General features: G+C 46.2%; 1 protein-coding gene across 1 annotated transcript in view; it reads left to right on the top strand.

The window, feature by feature from the left end:
* LOC144798650 (uncharacterized) overlaps nucleotides 1-26,743 on the top strand; it is a 586,698-nt gene that overhangs the window by 100,265 nt on the left and 459,690 nt on the right. The window contains exon 4 of the mRNA XM_078669633.1: nucleotides 6,387-6,469. Coding sequence (XP_078525759.1) covers nucleotides 6,387-6,469 — 83 coding nt within the window. The remainder of the gene's footprint in view (nucleotides 1-6,386; nucleotides 6,470-26,743) is intronic.

Here is a 26,743-nt window from a genome sequence, read left to right as displayed (position 1 = left end):
ATTTGTTGAGTTTAGTGACAGCCAATATACCGCAAGTGCCTCCCTCTCAATTACAGAATACCTGGACTCAGCACCTTCGAGACTTCTGGAAATGAACATTATGGTGTTCTCTGGAGAAGTTCCCCCTTGATAAAGGATGGCACCAAGTCCCTTTTCACTAGCATCGGTGGAAACAATGGAACTCTTAGTTCGGTCAAAATTTCTCAAATTAGGAGCATTCTCCAAACTCTTTTTAATACTAATAAACTCTTTTTCACAAGTATCATCCCACAAAAACTTACACCCTTTCTTCAACAAACTCCTCATGTTAAACGTTTCCTCGGCAAAGTTTTTGATAAATTTATTATAATATTCCACCATACCTAAGAAACGCATAAGTTCTTCTTTAGATGTGGGCGACTCCAAGTCCGAGATAGTATCTACCAAATCACACTTCGGAACCACACCCTGAGCGGTTATCGTATGTCCAAGGTAATCAATTTTATCCAAACCAAATTTACATTTCTCACGTTTTACAGTGAGATTGTGCGAGTTAAGTCCGTCCAAGACTTGTCTTACCCTGCGTCCATGCTCAATCTCATCAGACCCATATACTAAAATATCGTCTTGATAAACAGAGACGCCCTTAATATTCACTAAAACTTTCTCCATCACCCTCTGAAACACGGAGGCTGCCGAGACCAACCCAAAGGGAAGCCTAACAAACCTAAAAGTTCTAAAGGGAGTGATAAATGCCGTCAGGTCTTTAGAGGATTCATCCAACAAATTCTGATGATAGGCGGAGGTCAAGTCAATGGTACTAAAAAACCTTGCCCCTCGCACCATGCTCACAATCTCAGAAATATTCGGTAGGGGATATTTGTCCACCACAACACACTCATTCAACTGCCTAAGATCAACACAGAGCCTCAAAGACCAATCCGATTTTTTAGCAGCAACCACTGGAGCCAACCAAGAGGTTTCCTCAACCTCCTCAATAATACCTTGGGATTTCAACTTATTACGTTCTTTTAACATCTCATCCCTAACCGTAAAAGGAACATTTCGTACCTTGCTAGAAACCAGAGTGTATCCAGGGATTAACTTAATTTTATGACAGTATCCCTTAAGGCACCCCAACTTCTCCCCAAAAACAACTGGGAATTCCTTCATTAATTGTTCTTGTAATAGCAGTTGATAACTAGAAACAACAGGCTTGCTTACAGACTCAACCGAATCCTTTGAAACGGACACTGGAAACTCAGATTTTTTCAGCACTATGGGCGGACTGCTATTGGGGTCTAACATGACATGTAGATCTTTCTGATGCCACCAACTAATAATACTATGGCCCTTCTTGGACACATAGATCTTGCCAGAAGCATTGCATCCAGAATATTCAATTAAACCCTCAAAGTAACCACACAATTCAATAGGGTCACCACCGTAAGCAGTAGGTCTTATGTCAGGTTTAAACAGTTTCACCTTGGAGGAAAGGTGATCTTTAAAGAATTTGTTAGAAATTATAGTAATCTTTGCACCAGAATCGAAAAGTACTTTGGTTTTATGACCCTCAACAAGAATAAAATCTAAAGGCCCATCACCACCTACTTGGACCACAATCTGCCCACACTCAAAATCATGTTGAGTATTCTCTTCTTCTCATGGGAGATTTCATTAACAGCTTGCTTAGAAGCTCTGAACTTACATGCTCTTACGAAATGACCCTTTTTGTTACAAAAGGAACATACCACATTTAAAGCTGGACAATTTTTATCATTTGCCCAATGACCCTCCTTATTACATCTAAAACATGTATTTCCTTTCACAAATTTTATGTCGGATTTATTTGCCACCTTCTTATTCGAGAAATTTTTAATGGATGATTCCTTAGGTTTTGAGGAGGGCTCTGTCTTTATCAACGAAACATCTTTGGTTGTATCCTTGACTAAAACCTTCTTTACTTCTTTAACACACTCTAAGGAATGTTCAATCCTTTTAGCTATGACCAACACTTCATCAAGAGTAGGTTCGTCCTTAAGCCAAAGTTCATCGCAAATTTTTTCTGAAACTCATCCGAGCATGAATTGGTCACATATTCTTTCTTCAATTAGTGTATCAAATTTACAGGTAGAAGCCAAACGTCTCAAATCAGTAACATAGTTCTCAATAGACTCACCTTTTTGCACGCGCCTCCCAAAATGATATCGCTCCAAAATCGTACTGACCTTGGGCAAATAATGAGCATCAAGTTTATAAATACAAAGTTCAAACTCATTCAAACTATACTGTCTGGAACATCAGCAAGGTGATCAAACACCGAGCCTAAACAGTGCTTAAGGAGGGCCGTCTTCCTTTCAACACTTAAAGAAGTGCCGCATACACGAGCATAGCGCTCGAAAACCTTCTTCCATTTGGACCATTTTATTGGAGGATCACCAGCAGATTGCAAAAAGAAAGGAGCAGCTGTTACACTTTGCATAGTAAGAAAGTGACTAAAACACAATAGGCTGTCAAGACTATAGAACACAAATCCCTTGCAGGAAATAGTGTAAAACTGCCTAGAAATATGTGCACGCCACAGAACTAGTTGCTTATGCCCAAAGTTGTCAAAATGAAAATGACAATATGAACTTTTGTAGAAATACACTAACAATGTGCAAGTAGCGATGCCCTGCTCATGAAGAAAAAAAAATATATACATAAATAAATAAATAAATGGTGAAACTTGTAGAAATGCACATGTATCAAATAATTGAGTGCAAATCACAAAAAACATTTGCACGCATTGAAGAACAAAAGGTTAAATGTGTGCGTATCACAGTACTTAATGATGTACACACACAAAAATTGTTGCAGGTATTGTGTGCGTATCACAGAATAATCTGTACACAGCAAAGAACAAATGGTTAAATGTGTGCGTATCACAGTACTTAATGATGTACACGCACTGAAGATCCACTCCAAATAACTAATGAATGTGTGCGTATCACAGTAGTAGTATATACACACTTCAATTCTGCTTGTATTATTTAACACTTGTGTGCGAATCACAGTAGTATTGTGCACGCACCGAAACAACACCGAGAAGCAGTTAGTTGTGTGCGTGTCACAGAAATAAATGAAGTGAACGCACCGAAAGTCTTCTGGTATTAAATATTAAATGTGTGCGTATCACAGTAGTAAAGTGCACGCACATAGGCTGACGGGTAGATGTAGATTGAATTCCCTTAGAAATAGTCATCCACTTCACGATAATAAAACACACCCAAGATGGCCGCTGTACGTGGAGATGCGCGTTGGCGTCACATCCATGAAACGAGTGAAGACACGCACAAAGAGTCGGCACTCTAGTCTCTGTTCTCCTGACACCCGCGCGCCCTCCAGAGTTTGTTCTCGGGAAGCATTGTCAGACACAAACTTTTTATGTATAACATTTCTCGAGCCGGGCGCGTTACGAGGATGACGGTTTGAAGAAAACTCAAAACTGTAAGTAAATAGCGCGTCAAGGTGCCACTTCAAAATCAATGCAGATCAATGTAAATCACTATGAATCAATAGTATTTTATGGGCACAATGACATAAATCCCCAGAATTCTTGGCTTGACATAGGCAACAGTGAGAGTGTTGAAATACGAACAGACCCAAGATTCTCACGTTGGCGTGATAATCGGGCTGAAGAGACCCAATCTTAAAAGACGTTGTCCTCAGAAGTATAAATTATGATTTAAGAGTACAGGAACAGTCTTACTTGAAAAGCGCGAACTCTGGCCATCGTCTGTGAGTTAAATCCCTGATGTTGTTGAGCTGCTTGAAGAGATCCCATCCTCATCGCCAGTGTTGAAATGTGGGTTTTCGGGTACAGAGTAGAGAAGACCTCAGTTTGATAGAAGATAAGGTTTATTGATCTCAAGTCATCTGTAAAGAGCAGCTCATCCAGCCAACTGACAGAAACTCCTTAGAACACAACCCAGAGCACAAGCTGTATTCCAAACCCCCAATTCCATTCAAGAACCCCACTGCATCAGAGGCTGAGTTAATAAATAAATAAACATAAATGAATGTACATAAGCATAAGAAATTAAGAAAAGCACATTACAACACTTCTTTGTTGAGACTGGCATTGAAAGGTCTTCTAAAATGCCACTTGTGTGACTGATCACGTGGAAATTAACTGATGATGAATCCGTCTACCAAAAAACTTAGAGGGGCAGATTTACAACTTCTAGCGCATCTCTGCTAATCAGCAGGGATGCGCCAGAACAGTTGCGACACGCCAAACTACCCGTGTGCCACCACTGATGCGCCGCATTTACAATGCGGCGAACCGTGGTGCACAGATGGGCAGATGCTTGTGACGCAGCTCCAGCAAGGCTCGGGGTGCCCCTATGCATAACATGCTGCGTCAATCCTTACGCCTGCTTCAAGCAGGCACAGGGTTTTGACGCAGCATGGCCTCAAAAGCCACTTTTCTGAGGCGTTCCTGCGCCGTAATGCCCCCCCACCCCATGCCGGAACGCCCACATGTGGCACAGGGCTTTACAACGTGACGCATCTTTCTAGATGCGTCACGTTGTAAATATCCCGCAGCATAGCACTGGCTTTGCGTCGCCGCTGAATCACAAAAGCGACACTGCTGCTGCGTCACAAAAGTGACACAACAGCAGCGCAAATGTGACATACGGGGCTTGTAAATCTGCCCTAGAGTGCCTAATGGCTAAAGTGAAGTGGTATGCAGACTGGAAGTGGTATGCAGACTGAATCTGTGCATCATTTTCATAAAACAAAATGCCATACCCATGCAGGCTTGAGCTCACATCTATACTGTGGACATGACAGAACTTATTGCGGTTTAAAACAACTAATCCATCTTTCAAAACATGGGGGCCTACAGGACTTTAAAGAGCATCCAGTGATCTACCCACATGCAGGTGTAGTGTGTGACTGCATCCGCATGCAGGTAGGTGCCTGGGACCAGGTCCCAGCAGCATTCTTTGTGTCTTGTTTTCCCTATGGAGCTCAGTGCCGTTTTCTCTATATTAGCCTGATTGTGCATGTTGTAGACCACTTTTGCTTTACACACGTTACAAAATAGCACCCTTGTTTTTCGTGCCACATTGTATTTTTCACATGTAGTATGTAGTATGTTTTCCTTTTCCTGGGATTTAGTCAGAACATCTCATACAAGGTCAAACAACACTGCTCCTTGTATTCTCTGTGGTCAACACTAGCACATAGACATAATAGAAAAATCCAGCTGCTGTTTTTGAACACATATGTTTTATCATATAACCCGGGACTTGTCATTTTGAAAACATACAGGGCAAAGACATACTCACAGAGCAAAGGTCTCTAGAGGAGAGAGCTGGTGAGCTGAGATGTAGAACAGCTATCTATGTATACCAGGTACAGGGTCCGTCACTAATCTCAGGGATCTATAATATATCACTGTATTCCAAAGTGAGGGTAGGCTTAGGTAAATCTGTCAGCTAAAAGGACAGGGCTTTTTATTGTGTATGGTCTCCTAATAATGCTAATCACATTGTTCACCTACATATTCTTTCTGATTGCAGCGCCTTGCTCCTATTAGAGCTTTATTGTTTCAATAAATATTGTGCGCTTTCTTTTTGTCTCTTTTTCATTTATTGTGGACATGTATCATTAAGAGAATGAAAGGTGATGACCTGCAACTACAATCCCTGAAAGGAAAGGGTAAAGAGTGTTGTGTTCAGGAATGCCAAATCACTTGCCTCTCTGGGAAGGTTAGGAGGGCAAGTGAGGCACTATTAGCTGGCCGGATTTGGACCCATAGGTACTGATGTGGCATGGTGACTCAGTCCCAACATACTGATATTCTATGGTCCCAGCATAGTTCTGTTTCTGAGCAGAAACCCTGCAACATTTTATTGGGGGGTGGAAGTATGCACCACTTCCTGTGTGGCACACAGTCAATATGCTTCCCTTCAGCTTGTTTGCCTCTGCTCTTGAGTCTGTAAGATGACACAGGCGCAAGGTCAAAATCACCCAATTATTTTCATGAGGCCACATCGCCTTGTGCATCTGTGCCATCTTTATTACTGAAGGGGGCACACAAGCATCTGGAGCCCCTTCTATAATACAAATGTGCCTTTGGATGCAAAACTTAGGTGTAAATTCCCGTTCACCAGGGGGGCACTTGTCCAATATGGCCCCTGAAGTCCTTCTGCCTGACTAGTCTCCAATAGATATGTTGCATTTTGGATCCAAGTTATGGATTGTATGAATGAACACAAAGATGCTAGAACTGGAAGGCTCTATTTTGTCAGAAAAAAACCTATCATAGATACTTTTGAAACCTTAAACACATTAATATCTCACTTCTGTCAAGTTCACTTATTTGAAGAGACATGTTTGTGCTTTCTTTCTAGTGGCTGTGGTCAACAACCTCGCACTGAGAGCTGTTAATGAGCTAGAAGACAGATTCCCAGTTCTGGATCAGCCAGCAGATGAGGTGAGCTCCTTTACCTTTCACGGAGATGTGCAGCTTAGTTCTTGTGCATATAAAGACATTCGACTGGTCAAAATAGCATGTTACTTATTTTTGTGTGACCACTCTTTAAAGCTTTGTCCTTGCATTGCTGCTCTGTCAGTTTAATCATTATTGAAGTATACATTTACATTAATTTCTTAAGAAGTCAATGGTTTTGTCATCTTCTGCAACCCCACTTACTGTACATAACATCTGAAAAAATTAGACCTATGAAGCTTTTTCTTGGAAGTATTGATGAGAATACTGGGGGCAAGTACTCAAATTTGCAGTTAGGAACTGTTGCAGCTCTCCCTAGTTTAAGTGCAGCGAGCTTGTCTCATTGTTGTATATATAGGACTCCAACTGCACTTTTTCTTAAATCGTAATGTTTATTGAGATTTTAGTTTTTTTAAATGTAAATAGGCCTTCAATCAAAATGATAATTCAAGAAAGTATTCTATGGCTGATTGTCTAAGGAGGAAAACGTAGACGAACTTCCATCTTTTTTTCTATGGAAGTTAGTGGGCCTTTCCCATTCCTCCAGAATGCATTTCTTGGCGAGGTATATAAATTACTAGTAGCACACAATTAAACTGAAACTAGAGGAATCCATACCCAGGAGAAAATCTGATGTACAATCAAAAAAGAAAAACTTCTTAGAACAATATGCTCTTTAGGAACACAATAGGAATCCAAGATATGGGGAATTTCAGTAGGTAAAGAACTAAGGAACAAATACATATATTGAGAGTTGAAAACTGTTTATGGAGGAGATCTAATATTATATTCCAGAGATTTGGGGACTCCATAGAAGAGGTCAGAGGCGCTTGAGAGAATTTAGCCATTTTTACCTTATGAAGGTATGATGCAAAAGTGTATACAAAACATTGGAACATTAAACAAAATAATTTGATCTGTAAGATACTAATAAGACAGTTGGTGACAGGCATTCCTATAAGTACAAGTGGTGTAATAGAACTTAACTCATGACGGCTGCTGGGAAATACAAAAGAAACTCTTAGATGGTGGTAAAATCTCCCATTATCTATAATCAATGTGATCAACATTTTTGTTTTAATCAAGATGTAATTCATGTTTGAAGCTTATATTATTCAAATACCAAATCATACGTTCAAAAGATACACACTACTGTAGGCAACTTTATTTGGGACAATAATATACCAGGGATTAAATTAAAAACCTTAGTCATGTCTTTGAAGCAAGGAGGATGTGCTCTTTTGTGTTTTCTATTATATTATCAGGCAGTAGTTAGTCTGTAACATGGGAAACAAAACACTGACCTGAAAGAAGTTTATTAATCTGTGATAGATCCATTTGGTCATAGATGGCTTATTTACAAATTTGGTAGGACCCAGCATTAAAAAGAATGACATCAAGGCAAATGTGTCTAAAATATTCCACCGAATGATTCAGAAACTGAAAATACCACTCTTCCCAATTTTTCTTCACTTGTGGGATTCACTGACAACCCCAGATCTGACTACAGATATTAGTAACTCATTGCCGAAAGCTGGAAGAAACCTTGGAAGACATTTGTAACAGCAATAAACTATTGAAACTGGAGGAAACTCTCCTCAAATAGGGAGTGAAATGATCCAGAGTTTTCGCTAAAGTTTCAGGTACAAGACTTTCGAACCAATTAGATAATATTATTAGGGAAAGAAGCAGATTTAAGTTTCATGTATTCAAAACTGGAGACAATTACATCTTGCTATAAGCTCTGCATGGAGTTTTAGGATGAAGATTTAAAGAGAGTTATTGTGCATTAGGGAAAAAACATGCATAGCACAAAAGATCAGTGAGATATAAGCATGTTGTTTTAAAAGAATTGCAGTGCGCAAAGAACCCTTTCTTCACAATTTTTATTTTATCATACACCCTAAGCAAGCTTAACATGAATGCAACTGAAAATGCCTCTGTATCACATATGAGGACCCTGAAGAAGATATAATATAGGTCCTCATCTAAGATCGTACATGGAAGATACATTATCAAAGTCTGTGGATCTAATATCTATGGATCACGAAATTGAGGTAAACACTCCATTGATTATCATTGGAGGTGCAGAAGAGAGTAACCAGGTAATCAACTTTGAATTATCATTTGATTTCATTGTTATAGACAAAAGGTACATTCAACTGCAACTATGTCTATCACCCTAAATCAAATGATTGATGGATTAGGGTTCAAAAGATGATAAAAAAAATACAATGCATGCTGCTTTATCCCAAGATAAAGAGATATGGTGAGGGGTTTTGGTAGTCCGTCCCCTTAAAAGAAGAGAAACTAACTTCCAAGCTACAGTTATACATTTAACATTTAATGTGAGGTAAGGTGGTGTTCCTTGGAAGGAAAATGGCTCAGTTAAGCAAAGAGCTCTCATTGATTATATAAACATGATGGGGTCTATTCACAAAAGCATTTTTCTGTAGAGTAACCAGTACTCCAGTAGAATTACTTTTACGTACCCGCATATGATATTCACTAGATGGGGATCTACACCCATGCCTACCCTTTCTCTTTTGTGCAAAGATTTTTACCAAGGTGTAGTTGTAAAACTACATGTAAGGAACTCTCTGCCTGCAAATTTCTCTATGTGAATTGGACCCAATATGTCCCAACTGTAGATTTATATAAGGAGAAAAAAAGCAGAAAAACAGAGCAGAAAAACAATTAGCCAAACCAGCTCCCAAAAGTCTATGAGAATGGTAGTCTTACTCATAAAGTCAAAATACACTTCAGTGTCTAGATGGTTGTTTCTTCAAAAAAGTATCTATTCAAATATAAGAGTTCTTGAGTGATTTCAACAAAGTGAATTATTATATTTTTAATGATAGGAAGCCTGAAACCATATTATAAATGAACAATTCCTGATGTTCTTATTAAACTTTGCTTGTGACATCAGTATTCAGCTTTAATAAAGCAATCACTCCCCTACCTTACTGTGTGAATTCATTACATTGTGGTTGTGATGTAACATTGATAGGAGCAGCACAGTGTACAACTGAGCTCAGTGAGCCGAAAGCCACTGGACCAACACAACTAATATGATGTTTGGCTTTTCTGACCCTTCCATTCTTTCTTACCTTTTATTCTAAACATTTTAAACTTTCTTTCCGGAAATTCCACTTTTGTTAGCTGATGTGGAGACATTTGTGACTGTATGTGCAATAAGTGCACTACACATCACTACAGCAGAGCTTGAATCTGTTAGACAGATAGATAGATAGATAGATAGATAGATAGATAGATAGATAGATAGATAGATTTGGTACCCCTGAAACTCAATGCAGGGGAGTATGAATCTTCCTGAATATTACCACCAAGTTCAGTGCACAAAACATGCTTTGCTAGTCACTTAGATAAACAGCTTGGAGGCATGCGTTTGCAAGAAACTTAAGTTGCACATTTATGTTCAATGCAAACACATCTTTAATCAGAAGGAGCAAACGACCAATGGCCCGATTTAGAGTAGGGGAGTAACAAGACTTTAAGTTTTAAATGTTTTTATTAAGCATTTGCGAATCATGAAAACTTACAATCACATCATGAAGTCTGGTGAAATGAAATATTAGCACAGAACATTTCGACAATGCTTTCTGATGTGAAACAACAAAGGATGCGAGTTTTTCCTTTTGTGGTGTACATAACAATGCAAACAACAACATGGGTGTATGTCAATATAGTCGATAAGAAAAACAGTTCTTGTAGTGGTCATACAAAGAAACATGAGTATATCAGTGCGCCAATGCGAGTCTGTAATGGCAAGTAGACATCCCTGTTGAGTTAAAAAAAATAGCAATCAGTAATTGGACAGCGACTTAACATGCACAGTTACTGCTAGGGAATGAGCGCTAAACAGCAGTACAGCTGACAATCCCTGCTGTGGCATAGCTCACAGAGTTGACGGTTAGATCCACGCAAACCGCAATGAAGGCCCGCTAACAGGCCGAGTCTAGCTCAGCCCGGCTCTCCGGAGACGCCTCCAAGGGAGACGATCTACTGCGGGACCATTGCAGGAAGGGCTCCCAAATGTCTCTAGGGCGCGCCGCAGTCGGCATCAATTCCCAATAAGAACCAAGCTGCGCATGCCCGTACGCCACATCAGACAGCCAGTCATCGAATTTCGGCTTGGTCTTGCTCCCCCAGGTGATAGCAACCCTCCTTTTGGCATACAGCAGTAGCAGTGCATGGAGTTTCCGGCTCGCAGGTGCAGTACCCGCAACCCAGCCAAGGATTCCCAGCAGTGGTGACGGGTCATCCTTCCTGCCTAGGATCTGGTTTGCGGCCTCAAATATCTCAATCCAATATTCACGGAGCGCCGGACAATGCCAGGCCACATGCAGAAAGGTAGCCCCCTCCTCCCCGCATTTCCAGCATCTGTCGTCTTCTCTAAGTCCCATGCGATGGAGAGAGATTGGGGTGCGATAGTACCTATGTAGGAACTTGAAGTGAACAAGTCGGAGTTTATAGTTCGGTGACAATGCCAGCAGCTGCCCACAACAGAAAGCCCATTGATCATCCGTCAGTGGCGTCTCCAGTTCCGCATCCCACAGTTGTTGTGACTTGGGCACCACCAGGGGGGCCTGCTCTTGCATGGAGTTGTATATCCTGGATACAAGTTTTTTTCGGGACGCCCTGGCCAGTACCTCCTGCAATGCCAGCAGTCGTGGTGGCTCCCCAGGGAATTGGTCCCCCATTACCCTGCACGCAGCCCTTAGTTTGTGATATGTGAATCTATCAGAAAAGGACAACGAGCCCTCAGGTGTGTCTTCGGGTAGGTCAAGAAACCTGCCCTCAGCGTAAATGTCTGCAAATGTGCGCAATGTAACACCAGCTATGGACACGTCGCTGCTATTGGACTCTAGGCATGGGAACATTGGATTCTGTGTGATGGGTATCGCGGGCGCATACAGCAAAGGGATGGGGGATCTCTTCAACAGTTCTCTCCAGGACCATCGGATCATATCAGCCGTGTTCACATCTTGCGAGGGACGTGGCGTCTTGTGATAAAGGGCTACTTTAAGAGGTAGTGGCGACACCATGTCCGCCTCCACAGCCACGTGTGGCTGATAGGGCGTGGGATAGGCCCAGAAGTGTAGGTATTGTGCCTGTGCACTAAGTGCATATAAGTGCATGTCCGGTGCACCCAGCCCCCCCTGTCGCAGCGGCAGTGTCAGTAGTGCCCAAGATATTCTGGCCTGACCACCCGCCCAGACCAGTGTCAGCAGATTCGATCGCAATCTCGTGAAGAAGGGTTGAGTCAATGGGATCGGCACATTAGTGAATAAGTAAAGGAACTTAGGGAGCACAATCATCTTCGCCAAGGCAATCCTGCCCGCCAACGAAAGAGGCAGCTTGGACCAGAGCGCCACCTTCCCCTCCAGACACGCGACCGCCCTGCCAAAATTCAGGTTCCAGAGTTCCTGCATGTTCCGGCTTATCCAGACTCCCAGATACTTTACTTCATCTGCTTCCCATCTAAGCGGATAGTCAGAGTGTACCTCCGTGGTTTTGTCTGTGAGCGGGAATATCACAGATTTGGACCAGTTTATGGACACCCCGGAGAGGCCACCAAATCTGATAAACTCGCGTAGCAGCGGATTAAGGTTTTCGTTTGGATTACGAACATATAATGTCACATCGTCTGCATACAGTGATATAAGCAAACTGCGAGAACTGAATGCAATGCCCCTCGCCGTATGGTGTTGTCTAATACGGGCAGCGAGTGGTTCCATAGCAATGGCAAATAGGAGGGGAGATAACGGGCAGCCCTGTCTTGTTCCCCTGAAGATGGAAAACGAGTCTGAGATCATCCCATTCAGTCTTATTCTGGCCTTTGGCGCTGTGTACAGCAAGCGAATGAGGTTTATGAACAGTGGGCTAAATCCCATTCGCGTTAGTATGGCGAAGAGAAGTGGCCACTCCAGGGAGTCAAAGGCCTTGGTCGCATCCAGAAACACCACCGCCGCTTGTGAGTCTGGGTGCAGGTAGTGTAGGGCAGAGAAGACAGTCCTAAGATTGTGGGTAGTGGAACGCCCGGAGATGAATCCTGATTGATCCGGGAGAGCCACATAAGGGAGCAGGGGCTGCATGCGGTCCGCTATAATCTTGGCGTAGATTTTAACATCTACATTAATGAGACAGGGGGCGGTAAGAGTCAATGCGTTTATCGTCTTTGTCGGGCTTGAGTAGTGTGACGATTAGGGCCTCTCTCATTGAGTCAGGTAAGATTCCTAATTCCTGCGCTTCAACAAATACAGCGTGCAGTCGTGGGGCCAGCTCTTCCACATATGTCTTGTAAAAAGATGCCGTAAGCCCATCCGGGCCTGGTGCTTTATTTAGGGGCAAAGCTTTGATAGTCTTTGCAATATCCTGTACCGTGATAGGCAAGTCCATGTATTGTCTGTGGGAATTATTGAACCATACCAGCGCTATGGATTCCAAAAAGACTTCCAGTGCCGCCTCAGACAAGGAATTTTGAGTCGTGTACAGCGTGTCATAGTATGTGGTGAAGGCTCGCAGTATGTCTGTTTGGTTCGTCAATGTCCGCCCCTGTACTTGTGTGGGTGTCGGGGTGGACTTTATCATACGAGCCAGCGTTCGGCTTGGTCTGTCACCCTCGCCATACCTGCGCGTTTCAGCCTGTTTCCCAAGGAACTTCAGTTCTCTCTGCGCTTCCTCTGCAAAGCTCAACAGCTTTTCTTTAATCTGACCTGCCAATGTGGGTGACGGGGATTCCCAATAGGCACGCTCTAGCAGATGCAATTCCTTCTCTAGCTTAGCAATCGTATCTCTGATGGCATCTAATACCCCCGCTCTGCGCGCTATACACTTTCCCCGGATGACCACCTTGAACGCATCCCAGGGGATCCCCTCCGTTTTGACTGAGCCCGCGTTCAGAGTGAAGTATTCATCAATGTCCTGCCTGATCTCCTCCGTGAATGAGTAACAAGACTTTAGACACAAAAAAGAAGAAGTCATTCAACCCTCCTTATCAGAAGATGTTTTTTCTGATGCAAAACCACCACCAAATCTGTCGGAGGCAAGCATAATACTGTCAGCAATGTCAATAGATTGACTGCCTGATTTAGGTTGGCTATCCCTTCATCATTCCTGGTGACTTCACTGCTTTTCAAGACTGCCATGAGCGGTCTTGCACACTTAATCATGAAAAAATTTTCATCAAGTGTCATTTTTTTTTGTACATTTTTTTTTATTGCAGAATCAGAAGTGTACAATCATATGGACAATCCCGCCCGTTTCCGCTTATCGCCGGTCCTTAGTCATGAACAAAACTGCACACAGCCAATCAGCCCACATCCCGGAGGCAGGATGGCGACATCTAGGAAATCGTACAGAAACCAGGCGATAAGACAACAACATCAATATTCACTTGACATCAATACACTCAGGCTTGTTTAAAAGATCTGCTTTTCCCTACCTTCCCAACCCCTAACCCCAACCAGTAACTTGTCCCCCCCGGCCACAATAAAGAGTAGTGAACAAGTTCAATGTCCTTTGCTTCACCTAATGGAACCTGCCCAACGAGCCCATCATCCTGCTGCCATTGCTCTATCCACTCTCAGCAATCATCTTTACTCTTTCGGCAGTGGCCCCCCCCTCCCCCCACCCTCCACCCACCCCCTAGTCTCTCGCCGGTGTGAGCCGAATTCAGGATTAAATCTTGTCACTCAGGAGCTGAGGGAACAACACTCATACAATTGTGCGTCACCTGGAAACCTCTATTAGCCTCACTCTTCCTGGTCTGTCTCCCGTGATTGGTACTCATGCAGGGCAAGTACTAGACCTTCCCACACCCGTGCTGCCTCTAAGCCCTTTTCATTAGCTGTGTGGGTCGCCTGTCTAAGCCGGACCATACTTTCACTTCTGGCCCACTTTTCCAATTCCGTTGCCCAGCGCCTACTGGAGGGGCCCTCCGCCGACTTCCAGTGCCAGGTGATCTCTCTCTGGGCCAAAATAAGCCCCAGGTCCAGGAATTTACTGGTGATCTTCGTTTTCTTTGTGTGTGGGAACCAAAGTAGCAGACAAGCTGCCTTATCAAAAATCAGCTGTCTATCTGTTACTCCTTGCAATAGCTCTCCCACTTCCGTCCAATACAAGCCTAGCTTCGGGCAATCCCACATCATATGATCTAGCTCCGCCCCTGCGAAGAAGCATCTCGGGCATGCCGCCCCCTGCGCATGGAAATGCCTTTGTATCTTGCCTGGTGTTAAGTAGGCCCTATGTATTACAAAGAAGTGTACTTGTTGTAAGCGGGCATTCCTACACCCCTTCCACGCCCTCCTCAGGATATGACTCCATGTTACATCCGGTATAGGCTTCCCTACACTCTCCTCCCATTTTAGTTTCAGCGTCGCGAGGGGTGTCAGACCTTCATGAAGCATTTGAGAATGCAAGCACGTAACTGCTTTGAACGTCCCCGCCGACATCACCACATATTGGCACGCCATCGTGGTCGGAGGCTCTGATTGCCCCACCCGCCAATGCTTCTTCACGGCCGCAGTCACGGCCATATATAAGAGGAAACTCCCAGCCGGGATTCCAAATTGGTCCTGCACCGCATGGAAGGGAAGCAACTCGCCGTCGGCGTACTGGTCACCCACCATGTGGAGCCCCATCTCTTCCCATTCCATAAGAGGGGACCAGTCCCCTCCATGTGGTAATGCCGTTAGCATGCCCAGGGGTATTTCCGGGGCATATGGATGTACCACTCCTGCTCGCTTCTGACTCCTATTCCAACACAACCGCAATGTTTTTTCCTCGAGCGTCAGGTCTCCTACATCAAGGTGTTGTTGCAGGACAATATAGGACAATACATGTCTCTGTATCCCCGTCCCTCGGCGCAGGTCAGGGCCCCTAAATTCCCTAACTACGTGTTGCGTTAGGATCTGCAGCTGCGCCGCCAAATAATATAATTCGAAATCCGGCACCGCCATTCCCCCTTCTGATTTTGGCTGACGCAGTGTGTCCAACGCCACCCTTCTCCTTCCGCTCCCCCATAGGAACCCGATAGTAAGGGACCGTAGGTCCTTAAAGAACCGAGGCGGGATCCATAATGGCAACGTCCTGAAGTAATACAGGAGGCGTGGCAAGGCTACCATCTTGAGTAGTGCCACTCTGCCAACCACCGACAACGGGAGTGCGGCCCAAAATGCCACTGAGCCCCTCAGTGCTCTAACGCAGCGTCCAATGTTGCCCTCCAATAAGTCCTCAGCCCCATGATAGATCCTCACTCCTAGGTAGGTAAAGCAGGATCCTTCCCAATCCACATCCGCAGGCAGCGGCGGCTGGGGCGTATCCGCTCTCAGTGGGAAAACACAAGTTTTACGCCAGTTTACTTCTAGACCCGACAGAGCCCCAAATGTATCAAGCATAGCCACCGCCTTCCTCAACGCCCCAGCCGTATCCTCCAGGAACATCAAGAGATCATCCGCATAGAGCGAGATATAATGGTGCCCACCTCGGCAGACGATCCCTTCATACGCCGCTCCCGTCCTAGCGCGAATCGCCAATGGTTCGATCGCCAGCGTGAACAACAGAGGCGATAAGGAACACCCCTGTCGTGTACCCCGCTGTACCGGGTACGCAGTTGATATCACTGAACCCAGTCGCACCCTGGCGGTAGCCGAGGAGTATAACACTCTCGTCCAGCGCCGGAACCCGGTTCCCATGCCAAACCTCTCCAGTACTTTATCCAGGTAAGCCCATTCCAAGCTATCGAACGCCTTTTCTATATCAATAGACAGTACCGCCGGCCATTCATCCGGTTCCAGTTCGCTCCCCAAGACACGTACCAAGCGGCGAATATTAGCCGAAGTGTTCCGGGTGGGGATAAAACCAGCCTGGTCCTCGTGAATCAATGTCGTCATATATGGTAGCAATCTGGTGGCCAGGATACGGCTCAAGATTTTATAATCCACCGTCAGCATAGATAGCGGCCTGTATGAAGTCACATCCGTGCTATCTCTCCCCGGCTTCAGCAGGGGTACAACCAGAGCCTCCCGCATAGAACTGGGTAGGCAGCCTCGTTCTAGTGCTTCATTATAGACTACCAACAACCGGGGTGCTAAGGCATCAACGTATTCAGCATAAAATTCTACCGGGAAGCCATCCACCCCAGGAGTCTTCTTCCTCGCCATCTGTTTAATTGCTCCCCTAACCTCCGCCAGCGTGATCGCGGCGCCCAGGGCCTTAGCGTCCTCTTCCTCTAACTGCGGAAACGGAATCTCCGCCAGGTACTCCTCCATGTCCACAACCCCCGCCACCAACCGACTCCGGTACAGGATCTCATAATACTCCGTAAAGCACGAGAGGATCGCCACCTGGGAATAAACCGTGTCCCCTGAATCCGTCCTCAGGCTCAGGATCGAACATCCCCTCGGTTCCGGGTTTGCCAGCCTCGCCAGCAGCGTACCCACCTTGTCCCCCTCTTCATGGACCCTCGCCGTATACTGCTTATAATCATAGCAGCGTAACCTTTCAGTCTCCGCCGCCACTAACTCTTTAGCCTCCAAAAGCGGCGCTTGCAACGCTCCCTGTTCAGGTCTTTGCTGCTCTATTTTCCTCAGCTCCTCTTCCGCCTTCATGACCTCCTCTAATACCACTCTCCTGACCCCGCAGTGTTTACCAATGCACAGGCCTCTCGCCACCACCTTAAATGCGTCCCATTCAAGCCCTCTAGAAGAAGCCGACCCCTTGTTAACTGCAAAGTACGTCTCCACTCCCTCCTGGACCTCAGTCCGAAACACCTGATCCTCTAGTGTGTCTGGGTTCAGTCGCCAATTGGGAATCGCTGTTCTCGCTCGTTGCCAATGGAGAGAGAGCAGCTGGGGATTATGATCTGAGATGGTCCTGGCTAGGTATTCAGTACGCGATGCCATGTTAGCGGTGGTAGGGTCACAAAGGATCGTATCGATCCGGACATGCAGTTCATGGAGCGCGGAGAAGAAAGAGTAGTCCCTATCATCAGGGTGTTGCCCACGCCACACATCCACCAGCCCCCATTCAGTCTGCCATGCCATTCTCCTCCGCGCCACCCTACGCACCAAGGACTCAGCCAGTGGCGAATGGGACCTGTCTAAGGTAGTATCAGTAATGGAGTTAAAATCGCCTCCTAGTATTATCGGCCCCGCTAAATAATGCGCTAGCACACCTGAGATGGCGTCAAAGAATCGAGGTTGTTCCACATTCGGTGCGTAAATGCTGCAAAGCGCCACTTCTCTGCCATACAGTCTCCCCAGTACTCCTACATATCTACCCTCCGGATCAATTATCTGACTCGTAACCTGAAATGGAGTGCCAGCCCTCACCCAAATCAGCACCCCCCTCGCATATGCTGAGTATGCTGTACCAAATACCTGCCCCCTCCAGCGTCTCTGCAGCGCCGCGCATTCCGATTTGGTAAGATGGGTCTCCTGGAGCAACGCAATCTGAATCCCACGTCTCACCAAATACGCATGCACTTTATAGCGTCGGGACATAGTATGCAATCCACGTACGTTCCAAGTGATGCACTTCAGTTCAGGTAAAGTCCCCATTGTGAACCTCCCTCAATATCACCTCCTTCAGGACTCTCCAGCCCACACCAGCCTCAGACGAACCCACCCTCCCAACACCCCATATAACACCCAACGCCCCTGTCCCCAGAACAGGAACCAATAGTCGCGCATCAGTCCCCATCCAAACCTCAGTAAGCATTTAAACAAATCTACCCTGCAGTAGCCACTACAGGTTGCCTTAAGGGCAATAGGAACGTGGTAATGCACCGACAGGCGGCAGCTCCCGCCTCCGCCCCCCGCTCCATGATCCCGCCAAGTGGCATGTGACAACAACAGTAATCAAAAGGTTACCTTACATTCCTGCTCCGTCAACAATCGGCCCCAGGCTATACTCCACCTCGGAGGTCATGCAGATCATAAATCTTCCGCTGTGCGAGGTGTCACCTCCGGTCCCACATTACTATCAACATCAGATAGTTCAGTCCCTGATTGTCCTTTGTCGTCTTCTGACACCGATCTTCCAGCCAGGTCCTCCATCTGCGACCCAGTAATTGCAGCCGTCGCTGCCAGCGCTCCCTGTTTGTCCGCCGCCATTTTAGCCAGCAATAGGGCCTGTTGAGTTCTATGTCTCTTGCGGATGCGTTGTGACTGGCGCACAACCATCCGCATTCTTGCCCCTGCGATCAGTTCCCGCTCTGTAGGACTCTAGCCAAGACCAAGCATCTTCAGGTGACAAGAAGAACTGTGCCGTGCCATCCAGGATGATTCGCAGCTTCGCCGGAAACAGCAGTGAATATTGAATCCCCTCAGTTCTGAGTTCCTTTTTTACCGCTAGGTATGAGGCCCTACGACGTTGAATATCCTGTGTATTGTCCGGGAATATGGTGACCGAGCTGTTCTCCCCCTTGAAAGGCCCCATGGAGCGTGCATTTTGACTCAATAGGTCTCTATCCTTATAGTGAAGGACACGAGCCACCACAGGTCTAGGTGGGCGCCCCAGCAGTGGAGGCGTGGCCGGGACTCTATGTGCCCTCTCAAGAGTAAAGAAGGAGGATAGCCCTTCTGGGGCCACCTGTGATCTGAACCAGTTCTCCAGGTAAGAAATCATATCTGTCCCCTCAATTTTCTCCGGCAAGCCAACCACCCTTACATTGTTGCACCGATTCCTACTTTCGGCATCTTCCGCCCGTTTCTCCGGCGTTGTCAGTCGTTGAAGCGCATCCTCCAGTTTCCGCTCTATGGTCACTACCGCTGGTTTCAGATCCTGTACAACTGATTCAGTGTCTTTCACCCTGTCCACCAGCTTTGAATGATCAGCTTTCAAGAGGCCCAGCCCTGTCGCGACCTGCGCAATATCGTTATGCAGGGAGTCTTTGGTTGTTGTTATGGCCTCCAGGATCTGATCCAGGCGTTTGTTCAGCCTCTTTTCAGTCTCCTTGCCCTCTACCAGCTCGCCACTCTCCAGAGCAGTACTCTGCGCCGCGCCGTCCCCATCTGCGATTCTCGGTTTCATCTTGGTAGTCACTCCTCCCACAGAGCCGCCCGTAGATACCTCCGCTGCGGTCTTTTCGTATTCGGGCAGCGCTGAGCTCTCCGTTCGATGCCAGGAAAAGGCCGCTAATTCAGGCCATGTGTCGCCCTAGTAAGGCTGCAGTCCCTCCGGTGGTATGGAGCCGCTGCCGCCGCGACCCCGGGCGCAGCACCACCTAATCGATCCTCGGGCCACTATGGCAGTTATGGGCCCCGACTACGGTGGCTACCGTGGTAATGTCCATCTCCGTTAGGAGCAGCCCACCTTGGTCAGAGCCGGATCAGCACAATGCTCTAGAGGGTTCCGAGATCCACCCAGTGATTTACCATAGACCTCCAGTCACAGGCGTTGCACCGCCACCAGCCCCATTCTTTGCCCCTCCGACTCCGGGCTGCAGAGCAAGGTGCGCCGCGGCCCCGCGCCCTACCCTCTGGCGGCCGCTAAAGTGGATCTCTCCGCGGGTCTCGAAGGCAGCAGGTCCTCGGCGCTCCCCCCTGCGTCCCTCCTGGAATGAGCCGGGTCAGGGGTCCAGCTATCGCAACCTCCCATCAGCTTCCAGCCGATCACGCGTCGCAGCAACAGGGGGACAGTCCCAGTGTCGCCGTAGCGCCGTCTCCGTTGTCGCTCCCTGGGCAGTGCTTCCGAAGCGGTCTTCGCTCAGCAATACCGGATATGGGCCCTCCGACTGCCCACCGCTGCGGCAATTTCCAGCCCTTCCGCTAAGGGTCCCGGCCGTCACCGTGCTTCTCCCACCGGGAGCCCCGGGGCCTGCCTCGTTGGCCGCTTCAAGGTGTCAAGCACCAGCGCTGTTTCGCGAGCGCTCCAGCTCCTCACCCCTCCGAACCTCGGCTGCAGAGCAAAGTATGCCACTTCTCCTCTTCGTCCTTTTAGGCAGCCGCCATTTTGATTCCTCCGATGGGTATCGCCGGTAACCGGTCTGTGATGTACTCTCTGGCGCCCTTCACCAAGCCGCCCGAACCCAAGCGCGCGGCCACTGCAGCTCCTCCCCTACCGTATTCCAGCTGATCAGCCCGGCGTCGCAGCAGGCAGGCCGGCTCCACAAAACGCCGTCACTCCGCGATCGCCGCCATTTTGTAAGCTCCGGCTCCGCTCGCCCGGTCTGAGTCCGCGAGGGAAAACTCGCTCACTGGGCCCTGTCTCAAGGCAGTTTCAGGCACGGAGTGTGCGCCAGAGGTTCCGACCCAGACTCCGTCACTATGAGCCACGAAAGACCCCTTTTTGCAGGATTAATTAGGGATCGAGCGCGGAGCTATCGGCTCACGCCGCCTGCTCCATCGGCGCCCAAGCCACGCCCTCATTTTTCATCAAGTGTCATGAGACGTTTTAAGTGTAGTTGCTGGATATGGGCCTCCACTTGGAGTGGGTTACATTTCTAGTACCCACATTTGAGACATCATTTCCTCCATGTCACCATAGCAAAGCAAATCAAAATCAAATGAATGTTTATATCGCTTCAAAACCCTAGGACAGTGGTTCTTAACCTTTTGACTTCTGTGGACACCTCACTTAATCATTATTGGAATCCAGGGAACCTTCAGTGAGTCATTATTGGAAGACAGGGACTCCTACTTAGGGGTCGATTACAATGTTGTTTGGAAAGAATTCCGACCGAATCAATTCCGGAATGCTTTCCGAACAACTCGAATGAGGGGAGTCCGACCGAGCGATTTTGATGCATCTGGATGTTTCAGGATACGATTTGGTCGGACTCCCATTGACTTCATTGGGAGCCTGTGTTCTGAACAAGAACACAGGCCCCCATTGACAAAAGGGGTGGTTGGGGAAAACCTTCCACCCTGTGGTGGGCATCTCATGGTGCCTGCCACACTGTGCATGGTTTAACAGGGGGGTCCCATGCGCACCGCCACAGGCCCGATACGGAAGGCCCCAGGCGAAGGGGGGCCTGCTATGGGCCCCCAAAGTCATATTCCAACAGCTGATTTGTTTCAGAACAACCAATGCAGAAAGGCTGTCTGAATCTGACATCCTAATCGCTTGGCTGGAAACGCGGTCCATAGACCGCTACGATTCGCCTCCGTCCGACTCGGTTACTCCCAATGCCTTTCGGAACCGAGTTGGACAGTTCGAATGCTTTCCAGTCATCATAATCGCTCGTTGGAAAACATGTCCAAGTCGGTCGCAAAGGCTGGTTCCGAATAGGATTCTAACTAATCGAATGCCGTTCGGAGCCTTTCCGAATGACATTGAAAATGTCCCCTTAGTAGGAGTCCCCGTATTCCAATAATGACTAAGTCATCATTGGAATCTGGGGACGCCCACTGAGTCATTGTTAGAATCTGGGGACCCTGGCCTAAGAAATTTGAATGACTTGATGTGCCACACTATAAATAAAAATACAGAAACAAGCCTTTATCATACAAATACACAAAGGATTGAATATTTTATTTTATTTTCAAACAAGTATAAAAATATCTAAACTTTATTTTTTAGTGGGAAGATTGGAACTTTTCTAAATTCAGTTGAGGCCAATCACACACCATGCTACCCTCTGTTTGATTCAGCTGCACTGCTCCCACAAATCAATCTGAGGACACCAGCTTCATGTTTATCCTCTAATTTGAACTTCCTTCACATTTACAGAATGTTTCAAAATGTTATATTTCATATTTTGATCTTTATTAATATACACATAATAAATCTGTTATTTAATTTTCTATGTAGTTGCGGACACACTGCGTAAGCATTGGCAACCCTCAGGGGGTTCCAGGACCACAGGTTAAGAGCCACTGTTTCAGGTCAATAGGGTCCTGATTACCTCCAGTAGTCCACGTACATGTTCAAATGGAGGAGTCTTCAGAGTTCTCCTGAATGGCAGAATTTGTTGCTTTTGTCTTAGACCTCAGGAATGAGTGCCGTAAGGAGTGTGCGATGAGCAAAAATTATTTCTCTTCACTTTTCTTGCTGAATCTCTTTGGTATAATCAGAAACTGCTTCCCACAGATGAGGGGACTTTTTGTTTAATCTAAACAGTTACAGCTGCATATAAAGGATATAGTGCACTCATGAGCATTTTGAAAATAGTCCTGGAAGCTACTGGCTGCCACTGCAGGCTTCAACTAGTTTCAGAGGTATGTAAACTATAAGAAAGATTAATACAACTTTCACTGCAGAGGTTTGTGGTAGCTGCACCTTTTTGATATTTGTTTTCATGGCACAGACCAGCAGAACATTTCCATAGTTCATTCTACAGCAAACAATTGCTCTTGTAAAGTTTTCATTGTGAAAGCAGGTGTTTGCTTTTCAGTAGGAGTTGAAGATAGTAGTTTGTAGGCTGGGTGATCTGGTTTACTTTCATACTTGACCAATGCTGTAGCTAGACCTTAAGTCACCCATACTGGCGCCTGCATTTACCCCCATCGGTGGGGGGAGGTGCTGGTGATTCCTGCACGTCTGCCACCCCGCGACGGTCACAGGTACGAGTGGTGGAAGGCCACTGCCCCAAAACTCGTGTCGCCCATAGTGGACTGCCCCCACTCCTTTGGCTATGCCCCTGAACTTGGCACAAAGGTATCAGAGCACTTTACATGAGCACCAGTTGCGTTACAGATGGACGCATTCATTTTACAGGGAGATGAAGTGATTTTCCCAGAATCACAAGATGTTGAGTGTCCCTGCCGGGACTTGAACCGGGTTCCCCAGCTTCGAGGTCGACTACTGTAGCTGTTAGGCCACATCCTCTCCAACATGACCACCCCTTATCCTTTATTCACCAAAATACAATCCTATGGGTTTTATGTTGTTTTTATCTCAGAGTTTCTGACGGAAATGGAGCAATTTTCTAACATATCATGCTTGAAACAATGATCAGTGCAAGTGAGCAGACATTGTCCTTGCAGCATGAAAGGCTAACCAGGTATCATTCATCCACACTTGATTAGCAGTTAACACCCTGGCTGCCTTCTGTCTATTTCAATTATAATCATTTCGCAGTTGAAACTCCAACTGTAAGGAATTGGGCTATAAGCTCCAAAGGATATGAATCCTTCACAAGTAATAGGTCCACAATGGTGGAAAGTACTCCATTGTAGCAATTGATTCTCTCAGTGTAGCGAAAAAGAGCAGTACAAGGCCTACTCACAGGAGATGGCTAGCAATACCAATTCTCTGGCTCGCAACGACAACACTCAATAAATTATTGTGTAGTCAGTACCTTTTCTTTTAAAAAGGAAACATACTTTTAATACAAACACAGAAACTACTAAATAATATGCCTTAATCTACAAATATATACATCAGGTAGATAGAAGTACCTTCGATGATACCTCCTTATCACATTTCACCTCTAGTAGGCTCCGAACCTCATAATCCCAATACACACCACCAACACCAGATGCGACATACACAATGTAAGGGAGTGTCATTGTATATAAGGAAGCCCTACTGATTTTGTTGGGGTGTCACCACAGTAATAAAACAGTGATTACATGTTAGGATTCACAATTTAGACCAATACTGTCATTATGAATATTCAAATGCAGTTATTATAAATGTAAGCATTGCAATGTTGATTATTGGCCCACTGGATGTGTTCTATTAAGATGCAGCAGAGTGCTATGCACCTGTTATTCTTCACGTCTCACAATTTTAAATGGGCAAATCTTTGTGTGCAGATCACTGGCCTCTTTGGGCCAATTATTATCACCTTTGGGTCATTTTGCTGCTGGTGACCAGGCCTACTCACCAGGAGCACGTTCAACAGGCCTCCTGACCTCTACAGGGCAACATTCCGTGGGGAGCTGGATTTGCTAGCTCCTTGCATCATCCCTCTCCTCTGCCAGACTCCTGGTGATCTTCACCTGCTGATGGGGGCATCTGACACAGCCTGTTTGCAACCAGCTGGCAGAACACCCTCCTGCAGGCACTCCAGAAGCCCCAGGAGCCTGCAGGCTGTCTTGCAGAGCACCTTTGGGAGGGTTGTGGAGCCTAGGTCTTTCCCCCAAATGATCCTCAGGGGGCATAAGGGACTAGATCCGCTGTCCCTTTAGAGACCCATCCTAATTCTGGGGGTCGGTGGGTGCCGAAGTCCTTAGCCCATCCTTGCAGGGCATCAGGTGGCCTCTCTTTCCAGTTGGGCATCCTTTCCTCCTAAGACCTGGGCCTTCTCAACTGTGTCTCCCTATGCAGTGGTTTTAAGTGGGGTGGAGACCTCTAGATGCCATGCACTCCTATCCAATCCTATAATGCCAGATCATGCCTCCACTCCTGTTCCAACCCACCTGCACTGCATTTTGGGGCAAACTATCATGGCGACTTCATGTTTTCTCTGAAAAGGGCTCCTGTGAGGGCTTCAGCTCTGCCTCTAGCTGATATCACTGCATCATACCTGCCCACCAAGCTTTCAAAGGTGAACTTCTCCTGCATTGGCTCAAAAGGTCATTCCCTCCCTCTTTGTTCTAGTGGTACTGGGCTGTACCAGCCCAGGTGCAGTGACAAGCTAATTATAAGATGCAAATTTCCCCACACACCCCTTCCTTTCACAGGAAGAGTCAATTACTGATAACTGCTCCTTTTGTTTTGGGAGCCCTTTATTCCCTCTACTAGGGAGCAGAGTAAAGAACTGCCCAGAAAGGGGGGGGGGACAAAGGTCTGAAATCTAACTACGAGCTGAGCTAGAGAAATGATGATTACTGGAAACCAATTAAAAGTTGGATTTAGTGGGTTGGTAACTGCAAAATCAACCTCAGCGGGCATATTTTACCCCAGTTTTACACCTTGCTAGACTGTGCAAGCCTAAGGGGAGAGAAACTTCACTTTAGGGCAGATTTTGCCTATATGTATAATACACTGACAGCCCTACAGACAGAATTTCCAGTAAGTTCTACCAACCTATCTATGAATGCCCACTAATATTATAAGGCCTACCCCAGGACAGCATCAATCTTTGTAGAGTTCCTTCTGCGCTAGTTTACCTGTGCGCAATTACCAGGTTATGCATGACTGTACTTTCACGTGCAGGCCACACATGTGCTCACATGCGTTTGGACACGTGCACATCTATCCAGCCCAGTGCCTCTTCCCGTAGCTGCCCTGGTTCCGTACCTCATTGAGTCATCTAAAGAGCACCGGGACACCCCTTTCGAGTAGTCACGAACTATAGAAGAACTCGTAAACGTTCATTCATCTCCATCGCAGTGCAAATCCATTGTCATTGTATTCAACAATTCGTGCAATGGTTGTACATAGCAAAGTGGAGATAGGCAGGAACCCTGAGGAACGTAAAAAGGTAACCATTATGGTCTCAGCCTGGCACTGATCAGTCACCACTCTGCCTTTCCGGTCAGACAAAAAAGATTCCCTCTAACTTAGTGCCTTCTTAACACACCTACCATTCCAGCAAGTCTTACCAGTTGCTTAGGGTGATCGATGGTGTCAAAGGGGCAGAGGTCCATAGTATCAAAATGACCAGGCACCCAAGGAGCTACAATAGCAAGAATAGTTGACTGAACTTCAATCAGGGCAGACTTTGTTCCTTTTCTTGGTCGGTATCCTGATTGCCTGGCCACTGGAATGCCAAAGTTTTCAATGTACTTCTGAAGTTGAAAGGTTGCTGCTTTTTCAAGGACTTTAGGGTGCCAGGGTGTATTGAAGATGAAGTAATAATTACAGGACATCCATTCTTCTGCAAAGTCTTTCTTCAGGAGTGGGCCAATCCAATTTTTTTTTTACAGTAGCAGCCACTGAGCATGCCTCAAAACAGCGAGTCGCAATCTTCTGTATATATGTGGATAATTCAAAATGACACTACTTTTTTTCAGACGTGATGGACATAGATCACCCAGGAAAGTAGTAGGTTTTGCATATGAGAGATAATTTCCTCGAGGCAAATGTCCATAAAATGAATGCGTACAGCATGAAATTCAGAGATCAGAGCTGTCTCCCTCCTCTCCATCTTTTAGGGTTGATAGGGTGGCATTACCAAGCGTTGGATATTGTGGGCATATGGCTTTAGGGTGACCAACTGGCATTGGTGCAAATTCAGGACGGTGAGTGTAAAAATTCAGGACAGGAGGTCAAAATTCAGGACAAAACTTCAGGACAATAGGTAAGTTTTACAGACACATCAGAGGTCGCGCAATAGTATATAAGTATCCCAGCCATTTCCAAACATATTCAACCATTTGCAAACCTATCCATCATGTA

Source organism: Lissotriton helveticus, chromosome 12, assembly GCF_964261635.1.
Source record: "Lissotriton helveticus chromosome 12, aLisHel1.1, whole genome shotgun sequence".
NCBI lineage: Eukaryota > Metazoa > Chordata > Amphibia > Caudata > Salamandridae > Lissotriton > Lissotriton helveticus.
This window is presented reverse-complemented; position numbering and strand designations above follow the sequence as displayed.